Below are 12,523 nucleotides of genomic sequence, written 5' to 3' on the forward strand. Positions count from 1 at the left end.
AGTGCAGCAAAAGGAGGTGAATAGTTATGCAAATTGACTGTTTCTGTTTTTTTGCTTCACAATAAATAATTTAAAAAAAGTCTTCAAAGTTGTGGGTATGTTCTGTAAATTAAATGATCTAAATCCTCAAACAATTCATGTTAATTCCAGGATGTGAGGCACCAAAATACGAAAAAAATCGAGGGGTGGGGGGGGAAATACTTTTGCAAGGCACTGTATGTGCTGAATTCTGCATTGGAATTCAGCATGGAGATTCTGCTGCAGCAGAGTCACATTGAATTCAATGGGATTCTGCTGCGCTGTGTGCACGGCGGAAAGAAACATCTGGCAGGGAAATTCTGTTTTCCGTGTCCAGAGAAAGAATAAACCTGTTCATTATTTGTGCACACAGAATACATAGCCGTCAATGAGACCTGGCATTCCGCAGTTTTTCCGGGCCCGCAGTTTGTGGAATGTCCGCACAGAGATTTTCTGTGCAGATATTCCGTAGTGTAAACATAGCCCAACAGTATCTAATGGGAGTCTATAGTAATCTGAAATCTCTCCCCTTTATCCAAAGCTGCAGACTACTTCTGTCATCCACGGCAGCTCTGCCTATTGGGATTGTCTATATGTATAGTGCCCAACCGACTACATATTCACCAGTCAGAGTGCACGGAATTGATTTCCAATACAGCAAGGACAGACTGTATAAAAAGATTATCAGATAACAGGCAAACATGTGCCAAGGGAGATGGGGCTTTGCAAAAATCTCCAACACAGACATCCTCATATGTTAGCACATTACTCTTGGGCTACATAGCAGTGCCAACTCTGTATAGTGATCTCTATAATCATATTAAGTTTTCATCCTGATCATTTAACTGGATTTGATCTCACAGATTTATAGATATAATCCGTGATAACTGAGCTCCATTAGATGTATAAGTGACAACATTTGATAAACAGAATAAATGTTCAGTAATATATGCAGCGTATTCGGTGTATGCGCCAAAGTCATCTTCAAAGAAACAAAGCTCCTCATTGTTCTTCTGTTAGGGCATTGCCACAATTGGATTACTTTCAGAAACCTGCCTTATTCAGCAGACATTCTCCAAGTGTTTCGTGCTGGCTCTAAGGAGCACAGTGAACTGCAGTAACCTCATGTCACTCAGCAGGAAACAAGCTTTATTGTGGACAAAAAAATCAGCATCAATGAACATCTAATGAATATTCTAGTAACCCATACAGTGTATTTATACATACTAACACATACACACCTGTCTGTGTATTAAATGTTATGTGACTTAAAATATTCCTAATAAAATTGTTAAATTTTTTCCCCCAAATATGACCTCTTGAGAAATTAATTCAAGTGCATTGGGCTAGTCTTTTAGTTTCCTGACCCTTTGTCTTAGCCTCACGTATTATCCATGCCACACCTCTTGTCAGTCTATTGGTTGTTGAGAATGCACAGGGTTGGACCCCTTTTTCTTCTCCCTGTCCAGCCCCCATCACCAGTTGCAAGTCTCCCAATAAGTACGGCTCCCATGTAAAGCAGGGCTGAGCATCCAATTCCAGAATCACATTTTCCACTGTGCTCTGTACCCTTCACCTGCTGAAAAAATGGTAGATGCTTTCTGTGCCACCTGGAAACTGGTAGACAGCCAGAACTTTGATGAGTACATGAAAGCCCTGGGTATGTACACATCTGAAGATTACCAATGAATATAGACGTCAACAAAGCCTTTAAACACCTGCAGCATGCAAGTATTTCTTACTAGGGACATAGTAGCAGCAGCTTATTGGATCATAGTATTGTAGCATTACCAGCAAATTAGACTTTCAATACCTTTATCTGTATTTTATTTTCTAATTTCTGCTGCACATTAGTGCAGTGCATTGAATATTACTGTTCTGATGGTTACCTGTTGCTTTTTGCAGGAGTTGGCTTCGCTACAAGACAGGTAGGAAACGTAACTAAGCCAACAGTTATTATTAGTCAAGAAGGGGACAAAGTGGTGATAAGGACTCAGAGCACATTCAAGAATACAGAGATCAGCTTCAAGCTGGGAGAAGAATTTGATGAAGCTACCGCAGATGACAGGAACTGCAAGGTGAGTAGAGCGGAGCAGAATATAATCTTATCAAAGACACGCTGTTTAATGGATTGTGAGGTTATTAATACATTGTGCCATTACTGCACATCAGGGAAATGTGGGTTCCAGCTGAGACATTAGTTACGGATCACCTATGAGCTGTAGATTGTTACATCTAACTACTAAGTATAACTTGATTACAGCATACTGTATACTGGTTCTCACTGAGTTTTTAAAGGGAAAAAGTGACATTGCATCAAGGGTTCATGTGACACAAATTTGTACTTCGACTGAAAAGCCTGTTTCATGTTATTGAATAGGGTTGTTTCTATAACATATGTGAAGAGTTTTGTAAGACCCATTCCCATAAATAATACCTGAAAAAGCTGCCATGTGTAAATATTCCAATAATCGCATCATTGTCAATAAGACATTCCCATTAACTCCATACACACCGTTTACTAACACTAGCTTAACAGTACCATATTGTTAAACAAAGAAAAAAGAGTTTGATAGATAAAGTTGCAATAAAGGGATTTGATCTGGTATATTTATAATTGTAAGATATAAAAGAGGATATGTAAATCAAAATGTAAGTATGTAAAAAGACTTTCGATTATTGGACTACTTTATAATACGCTGACATAAGAACTTAATATTACACATATATTTTAGATGTCATGATGGTATGCAAATCACTCTTGGCTTTAGGATAGAGCAGCCCGGACTCTAATGCAAGGGCTGCATGTAGATTGTTGTCACACTCCATAAATAAATACACAAACAAACAAATAAATAAATACATACATCAATACTGGTTTGCCAGCTGGTCCTTGCACATCCAATTGTAGGATTTCCAGGTGCTTTCAGGGCAGCATGGCTCCATTCTTGTAAGAAATGATCTCCCTGTCTGTGAGGACATCCTTGGATGTATTCCCCGATTCTCATATCCCCTTGTATAATAGTAACAAGTACCTTATGAAAGTTCTATTGTTTGCCTTTTTCCTGATCACACATGCAGGATAATGTAATAGACTACACTTGATATACATGCGTCATTGCATGCAATCCTATTTACACAGTTCCCAAATCTATTTTATATAATTAATAAATAATTAAAAATACTATTAAGAAATATCTGAAATGTTTCTTGCTTTATTAATAAAAAAAAAAAAAACATTCTGCTCTCCGCAGTCCATTGTAACCCTGGAAGGAGATAACCTGGTCCATGTACAGAAGTGGGACGGAAAAGAGACTAAGTTTGTAAGAGAAATAAAGGATGGCAAAATGGTTATGGTAAGTAGTGAAAGAGAGACCGTATTTACTCCAGATTTTATACTGTATGATTGACAAATTGACAAAGATGAAAACTCTTGATTCTCTTCTTAGCATCATGATCAGAAGTAGCATATGGCATTGAAATGGTGCCTTCATCCTCTACTGTTTCCATCTTAATATAAAGTAAAGACAATTTTAGTATTATAAAGGGCTATAATGTATTAGAAGCTAATGAAGATATACACAAACCCTGTCTATTCCTAAATTGCATTTCCAGTAGGCTTGAGGCTTGATAATCCTAATAGTCTGGTGATGATCCCTGTACTTAAACACAAAAGTTAATCGTCATCTCAGTAATTATGAGAACGCCATCTGGAATCGAAACATGGTTACGTCTAGTCTATACATTTTACCCTTAAGACTCATTGCATATACAGTATGATGACTTAGTGGTTAGCACAGCTGCTTTGCAGGACTAAGGCTTGGGGTTTGGATCCAACCAATGACAACTTGGAATTTGTACATTCTCCATTTGTTTACCTTATGAAGAATTTACTATATGATATGTGTTGTACACATTCTTTGTGAGTTGTCTTGATATCTAAATTAAAATATAGTTAGTTTAGAGTTTTGTTTTATAGCACCTGCTATATGCTTACTTAGATCATTTATTTATTTTTAATTTTTTTACTCAATTTTATTACTTCCCCCCTACCTTATGTAATTGTTCCCTCTGATTTGGGTATTATGTTGTCACTACATGAATAAAGATTATTATTATTGCTATAATTCGTGTGCCTTTCACTTTAGATAGCTGAAGTGATGCATATCAAGTATTCATGTAGATAAAATAACAATTTCATATATTTCTTCTCTCTGCAGACTCTAACCTTCAGAGACATTGTTTCTGTCCGTCAATATGAGAAAGCATAGACAACAAAAACATGGTTTCACTTTCGGTTTATTGAAATGTTCCATCCCATGTATGAAACGAAGATGGCCCAAACCCTACTGACCATTTGTATGCCCGGCTTAAAAACAATCTGATCTGTGTACACTATAAAAATGACAACTTTGTACTTTACTCATGACAACAATGTAACAACTTTTTAATAAAATAAAAAAGCAACTATTTTTATGGATTACGTTGATCTTTTTCTTTATTAATAGCCTACATTTGAGAGTTAATAGTGACATGTTTTGTACTTCCTCCTTGAGTTTTTTTTTTTTACTATTCTTAGGCTGATTTGTGAATAATATCATAATGTTTTAAGGTGTTTTTCATGGAAGTTTATGCGCACAACAAAATATGTGAAATATGCAATACACAGAAAACATTTTGGTTTGTGGTATCACAGAGAAACACCATATTTACTGATAAAAGGGCGGGTTACAAACCAAATTTCCAGGAGCGTGCTGACAGGACAAAATGCTATACTGGAAAGGTCCCACAGGTGCAAAATACTGAAGAACAGCCTCACACATCTGCCTTTTGTTATGGGGGTAGCTTCTGAGTATTACAATTGCACCCATGGCTATATGTAGTGCAGCATGCTGGTTTATAAGCTATTGGTCATATCCATAATGCTAGATCAAGAGCGCAACTTTTAAGTGCATCATCTCACAACACATCCAAATAAAAAAAACAAAAAAAAGTTGATGCTTTTTTAGTGGTGTTTTTGGTGGCATTTTTTTTTAGAGGTGCACCGAAATGGAAATTTCAGAACCGAAACGAAACCGAAATAAAAAAAAATGTCCGTCCGAAACTGATACCGAAAATGACTTCTCCCCGTCTTCTGGTAAAATGCAGCGCTCCGCTCATTAGATTAGATTCCCCCACATTAGATTGCCAGCTCCCCCACATTAGTAGGCAGCTCCCCCACATTAGTAGGCAGCTCCCCCACAATAGTAGGCAGCTCCCCCACAATAGTAGGCAGCTCCCCCACAATAGTAGGCAGCTCCCCCACAACAGTAGGAAGCTCCCCCACAACAGTAGGCAGGTTCCCAAATTAGGTCAGCATTTCCCCCACAATAGTAGGCAGCTCCCCCACAATAGTAGGCAGCTCCCCCACAATAGTAGGCAGCTCCCCCACAACAGTAGGAAGCTCCCCCACAACAGTAGGCAGGTTCCCAAATTAGGTCAGCATTTCCCCCACAATAGTAGGCAGCTCCCCCACAATAGTAGGCAGGTTCCCCACAATAGTAGGCAGCTCCCCCAAACAATAGTAGGCAGTTCCCACACAATATTAGGCAGCTCCCCCCACATTTTTAGGCAGCTCCCCCCCACATTAGGTCAGCAGTTCCCCCCACAATAGTAGGCAGGTTCCTCACAATAGTAGGCAGCTCCCCCACATTAGGTCAGCATTTCCCCCACAATAGTAGGCAGCTCCCCCAACAATAGTAGGCAGTTCCCACACAATATTAGGCAGCTCCCCCCAACAATAGTAGGCAGCTCCCCCCACATTTGTAGGCAGCTCCCCCCCACATTAGGTCAGCAGTTCCCCCACATTAATAGGCAGCTCCCCCCAACAATAGTAGGCAGTTCCCACACAATATTAGGCAGTTCCCCCACAATATTAGGCAGCTCCCCCCACAATATCAGGCAGCTCCCCCCAACAATATCAGGCAGCTCCCCCCAACAATATTAGGCAGCTCCCCCCACAATATTAGGCAGCTCCCCCCACAATATCAGGCAGCTCCCCCCCCACAATATCAAGCAGCTCCCCCCAACAATATTAGGCAGCTCCCCCCCCCACAATATTAGGTAGCTCCCCCCCCACAATATTAGGCAGCTCCCCCCAACAATATTAGGCAGCTCCCCCCCCACAATATTAGGCAGCTTCCCCCCCCCAATATTAGGCAGCTTCCCCCCCCAATATTAGGCAGCTCCCCCCCCCACAATATTAGGCAGCTCCCCCCCCCCCACAATATTAGGCAGCTCCCCCCCTCCAATATTAGGCAGCTCCCCCCCACATTAGGTCAGCAGTTCCCCCACAATAGTAGGCAGCTTCCCCCCACCCCACAGACATACAGCTTCCAGCCATATACAGTGTATGGCTGGAGGCTGTATGTCTGTACTGCTGCCCCCACAGTGTTCCAGTCACCGCTCCTCCGGCCCGGGGTCACATCTACTGCTATGGCCTATGAACCATAGCAGTAGGTGCCGGGACCGGAGGAGCGGTGACCGGAACACTGAAGAAGATTTTTTTAGAGGTGCACCGAAATGGAAATTTCAGAACCGAAACGAAACCGAAATAAAAAAAAATGTCCGTCCGAAACTGATACCGAAAATGACTTCTCCCCGTCTTCTGGTAAAATGCAGCGCTCCGCTCATTAGATTAGATTCCCCCACATTAGATTGCCAGCTCCCCCACATTAGTAGGCAGCTCCCCCACATTAGTAGGCAGCTCCCCCACAATAGTAGGCAGCTCCCCCACAATAGTAGGCAGCTCCCCCACAATAGTAGGCAGCTCCCCCACAACAGTAGGAAGCTCCCCCACAACAGTAGGCAGGTTCCCAAATTAGGTCAGCATTTCCCCCACAATAGTAGGCAGCTCCCCCACAATAGTAGGCAGCTCCCCCACAATAGTAGGCAGCTCCCCCACAACAGTAGGAAGCTCCCCCACAACAGTAGGCAGGTTCCCAAATTAGGTCAGCATTTCCCCCACAATAGTAGGCAGCTCCCCCACAATAGTAGGCAGGTTCCCCACAATAGTAGGCAGCTCCCCCAAACAATAGTAGGCAGTTCCCACACAATATTAGGCAGCTCCCCCCACATTTTTAGGCAGCTCCCCCCCACATTAGGTCAGCAGTTCCCCCCACAATAGTAGGCAGGTTCCTCACAATAGTAGGCAGCTCCCCCACATTAGGTCAGCATTTCCCCCACAATAGTAGGCAGCTCCCCCAACAATAGTAGGCAGTTCCCACACAATATTAGGCAGCTCCCCCCAACAATAGTAGGCAGCTCCCCCCACATTTGTAGGCAGCTCCCCCCCACATTAGGTCAGCAGTTCCCCCACATTAATAGGCAGCTCCCCCCAACAATAGTAGGCAGTTCCCACACAATATTAGGCAGTTCCCCCACAATATTAGGCAGCTCCCCCCACATTTGTAGGCAGCTCCCCCCCCCCACAATATTAGGCAGCTCCCCCCACAATATCAGGCAGCTCCCCCCAACAATATCAGGCAGCTCCCCCCAACAATATTAGGCAGCTCCCCCCACAATATTAGGCAGCTCCCCCCACAATATCAGGCAGCTCCCCCCCCACAATATCAAGCAGCTCCCCCCAACAATATTAGGCAGCTCCCCCCCCCACAATATTAGGTAGCTCCCCCCCCACAATATTAGGCAGCTCCCCCCAACAATATTAGGCAGCTCCCCCCCCACAATATTAGGCAGCTTCCCCCCCCCAATATTAGGCAGCTTCCCCCCCCAATATTAGGCAGCTCCCCCCCCCCACAATATTAGGCAGCTCCCCCCCCCCACAATATTAGGCAGCTCCCCCCCTCCAATATTAGGCAGCTCCCCCCCACATTAGGTCAGCAGTTCCCCCACAATAGTAGGCAGCTTCCCCCCACCCCACAGACATACAGCTTCCAGCCATATACAGTGTATGGCTGGAGGCTGTATGTCTGTACTGCTGCCCCCACAGTGTTCCAGTCACCGCTCCTCCGGCCCGGGGTCACATCTACTGCTATGGCCTATGAACCATAGCAGTAGGTGCCGGGACCGGAGGAGCGGTGACCGGAACACTGAAGAAGATGACGCGGTCACTTACCAGGCCCCGGCCAGCGCGCGTTCTCCTGCGACGATCCTGCGGTCCTCCTGCGTCTCTATGGTTGTACGCACGGGACGTCAGTGACGTCCCGTGCGTACGACCATAGAGGCGGAGAAGCGAAGGACCGAAGGAGGATCGTGGGAGGATTGCAGGAGGATGCCGGGGAATGGTGAGTGACCGCCAGACATCCTTATGTCCCAAAAAGATTTTTCGGGACACAGGGATGTCCGGGATAGGATTAGGAATACTTCTTTTTATGTGCCCGGGCCGGCTCCCGTGTGTGACTGCAGGCGGGGGCCGACCAGAGCCTATAAAAACTAATACTGTGTACTAAAAACCAGGGGGCCTCCAGCTGTTGTGAAACTACAACTCCCAGCATGCCCGGACAGACTTTGCCGGTCCGGGCATGCTGGGAGTTGTAGTTTCACAACAGCTGGAGGCCCCCTGGTTTTTAGTATACAGTATTAGGTTTTATATGCTCTGGCCGGCCCCCGCCTGCAGCCACACACAGGAGCTGGCCCGGGCACATAAAAAGAAGTATTCCTAATCCTATCCCGGAAAGCGCAACCCCCCCCCCCCCCAGATGTTGCGGCCAGCCCCCCCTGCACCCCCCACGAGTGCCTCTGCCACTGGCAGTGTTTGTAATTTGTGCTGTGGGCGGGCAGGGGAGGTGGTCATTATCGGCACATTTTTTGTTGTTTCGGCATTTTGCCGAAATAGCTATTTTCGGCCGATATGTATCGGCCGCCGATATATCGGTGCATCCCTAATTTTTTTACTTAGTGTCCTTTTGTCCATGTATTTTTTTCTTACAAGTCTTATAGAGAAGCCTATGAGTATTGCGTGAGATAAAAAAAGAAGAGCATACTGTGTTTTTAAATGCCACTGACCTCAAAAATGGATAAAATTAATTCTAAATCACAAATATCATCATATTCACTGAAGAAATTTTCAGAAGGATGCAAAGAAGCCAGAATGTTACATCAAGGTGTGCAATACTGCTAAACAACCACGTATATGGCTGCCTTTCATTGAGGTAAACACAACTTACTGATTCTAATGGACTTCCTAGTTAGATTTTGAAATGTTGTGGTATTTCAGAAAAAACATAGTTTAAAAGCAAGTCTGGAATGAAAAGAAGAGTAGTGGGGGTTGCTCTCCTTCAGCTTTTCCTACCTAGCTTGGCCTGATACACAAATCTCTACTTATTTGTTTCCTTATAGCACGGGCATCTTCACATGGTGTGTCACAAAGTAATTTTATAAAATTGATGGTAATCTTGTGGCAAACATCTTGAGTTATATGGAGCTGTGTTGAAAATGGGGTGCTAGGATTCCTCATCAATTCATGACGCCAGGGCACCGTTAGCCTATACACGGTTCGAGGTGGAGACAGCTTCTCCTGGGCCAAACAAGGGGGGTTTATGAAACACACTGACATTGGGTTACGGATAACTGTCTTTTACTGAGCAGGTGCAGATGGTTTTACACACAGTAAGGAGCAGAGTAGAAGGGTTACAGTGTAACCCTTTGGGAGTCTTGAGCCTTGCTGGGACTTATGGTGCTTTTCACCCACTTGAATAATACTGACTTGAGATTAGAGACTGTAGATTTTCCACACAGACTAGGGTTCTGACAAGGTCCAATCACTATCACTGCCAGGGCTTGACTCACCGCTGTACAGGGAACACTTGCAGAATGGCAGGGCTGACTTAAGTACTCCAGTGGAAAACAATTTATTTTAAATCAACTGGTGCCAGAAAGTTATACATATTTTTAAATTACTTCTATAAAAAAATCTTAATCTTTCCAGTACTTATCAGATGCTGTATACTACAGAGGAAGTTATTTTCTTTTTGAATTTCTTCTCTGTCTGACTACAGTGCTCTCTGCTGACACCTCTGCCCATGTCAGGAACTGTCCAGAGTAGGAGCCAATCCCCATAGCAAACCTATCCTGCTCTGGACAGTTCCTGACACAAACAGAGGTGTCAGCAGAAAGCACTGTGGTCAGACAGAAAAAAAAATATAAAAGAAAAGAACTTTCTCTGTAGTAAACAGCAGCTGATAAGTACTGGATGGATTAAGATTTTTTAATAGAAGTCATTTACAAATCTGTTTAACTTTCTAGCAACAGTTGATTTAAAATATTTTTTTCCACCGGATTACGCCTTCAAGCTTCCCTCAGGATTCTCCACACACGACTTCCACCTCCTTTCCACACTGGAGCTCAGGCTAAACTGGAGCTAAACTGGGGCAACTTCTCTCCCCCCCCCCCCTACACTATATACATGACAATTTAGGGGTTCCAATTGGCCATGCAGGGCCACCAGGGTAACACCACTCCTCTTGCTCTTAAAGGTACAGTTCATACATTACATAATACACAGTGAATATAGAAAACATAATAAAGTGCTTTAACATATCAAAATATAATAAACATTTTCACAGTGGGCCCAACACAGGTGCAGCAGGCATGCCCAAGGAGATCCGCAACCCACAGGACAGCCTTTGGTGCTGGGACACCACAGACCCATGAGTAAAGGCAAGAAAGGACACATCTGTATACTGTAATATTAAAATTGTGAATTAAATAATACTGATAATCTGGTAACACTTGTCAAAGGGTAAGGCATATAAAACAGTAAGTGAACAGTCTTTAAAGATGATGTATTGGAGGCAGCAAATATGGGCTTGCTTACATTGAAGACCAGCCCTTCCCATTTGATCCTATAGAAAAGGTACTCTTTCAAAAAATGCCTCAAAAGTAATCCTTGTTATGATAGAAAAGGTTAAAAACATACACTGAAGCACAACTACTGTAGTTACTTATGGTGACTACATATCCACAGATCAGTCAGAGCGCCCATGCTGAAAGTACTTGCAATGAGCCAGTAAGCATCCAAATGGAAAAAGGAATTTTGGTGTAATGAAGCATGTTTACATTTAATTACAGGGGTAATCCAGAATAAGAAAAACAGAGCTGATTTCTTCCAAAAACAGCACCACACCTATAGTCAGGTTGTATGTGGTATTTTATCTCAGTTCCGTTTAAGGGAATAGAGCCAAGCTGTAATATCACACTCAACTTAAGGACAGAGGTGGTGCTGTTTTTAGAAAAAATCTGCTCTGTTTTTCTATTTCTGGATAACCCCTTAAGGGTAAGGTCTAGTGTTGAGCAGCATAGGCCATATTTCAATTCGCGATATTTCGCGAATATATGGACGAATATTCGTCATATATTCACTAAATTCGCATATTCGTAATATTCACGTATTTTTTTCGCATATGCGAAAATTCGCATATGTGAAAATGTATGAACTTTATAGCAAGTATACCAGTGTAACTTGATAGAAGCAGCAGAAGGGAGGGATCAATATTCGCAAATATTCACATAGTATTAGAGCCTTCTTTAGACCACACAACCTGAAAGCAGAGAGGGATGATCAAAAAAAAGCGAATATTCTTAATTTCGAATATATAGTGCTATATTCACGAATATTCGCGAATTCGCGAATATGCGATATTCGTGAATAAAATTCGAATTGCGAATATCTGCAAGCAACACTAGTAAGGTCACAAGCAGTGCACCCGCAGATATTTTACGCTGCGGATGTGCTACTGACCATCCCTAGAGTCAGCCTCCTACTTTTCCCATGTGTCCCTGTTTTGTCTGCTTGCCACTACCAGCAGACACAGAGGGAGCTGCGAGTAGCCTGCGTGCATACACAACGTACTTACAGATATCACGGCGCTCTCAGCCTAGTAGAGGGAGCAACCGTGATGGCTGTGAGTATACTTCGCATGCACAACTCAAAACCCCTGGCTGAAGTCCAGGGTCACTAACACCCCTATTAGATTCAATTATTTAAAAAAAAGATCCCTTGCCAAGTATTAGCCTCTAGACAATGCTATTTTTATGGTGAAACATGTTGAGGGTGTACTGCAGCACCCAATACTTGTATACATAAAGGACAGCGTTCCTCTTAATGATGTGGCACTTTTTGTTTTAGCACCATCACAGATATATATGTTTTATTTTTGCACAAGGCATCTTTATTTTAATAATTGAAATAAAAGTTACATTTTAGGGGTAGGCATACAAATCTTGCTGCCTGACCTCTTGACATGCATGACTTCCCCCATCTATCTTAGAAGGGGGCTATTGTTCTCTGCAGAATAACAAGAAGCCAGTTCTACTCGCACACTGAGCTTTGTGATGGCAGAGATCCATAGTGGGAACACCAAGCCTCCACAAACCCAGCTTAATGTGCACACAAAACTTATTCTTACTAGAGTTCCTACAAGTTCCGGGGCTCATGGCGTAATCTATCATTCCTGAGGGATTTCAATGTGTTGGCCAGAAATGAATTGAGCAAAAGCTGCAGGTC

General features: G+C 43.2%; 1 protein-coding gene across 1 annotated transcript; it reads left to right on the forward strand.

The window, feature by feature from the left end:
- Positions 1-1,492: 1,492 nt before the first annotated feature.
- FABP7 (fatty acid binding protein 7) lies at positions 1,493-4,498 on the forward strand. Its single transcript, XM_056563303.1, has 4 exons — positions 1,493-1,678; positions 1,924-2,096; positions 3,273-3,374; positions 4,239-4,498. The coding sequence occupies exons 1-4, from the start codon at positions 1,606-1,608 to the stop codon at positions 4,287-4,289; spliced, it is 399 nt and encodes a 132-aa protein (XP_056419278.1). The 5' UTR covers positions 1,493-1,605; the 3' UTR covers positions 4,290-4,498.
- The last annotated feature ends 8,025 nt before the right edge of the window (positions 4,499-12,523 follow it).

This window comes from Hyla sarda, chromosome 3 (assembly GCF_029499605.1).
Source record: "Hyla sarda isolate aHylSar1 chromosome 3, aHylSar1.hap1, whole genome shotgun sequence".
NCBI lineage: Eukaryota > Metazoa > Chordata > Amphibia > Anura > Hylidae > Hyla > Hyla sarda.

Bases quoted from the DNA above. Each gene is read 5' to 3' on its own strand.
- FABP7 (XM_056563303.1), top strand. From the start codon at position 1,606: ATGGTAGATGCTTTCTGTGCCACCTGGAAACTGGTAGACAGCCAGAAC. The intron at 1,679-1,923 runs GTATGTACACAT...TGCTTTTTGCAG, and splicing joins TGAGTACATGAAAGCCCTGG to GAGTTGGCTTCGCTACAAGA. The intron at 2,097-3,272 runs GTGAGTAGAGCG...TGCTCTCCGCAG, and splicing joins CAGATGACAGGAACTGCAAG to TCCATTGTAACCCTGGAAGG.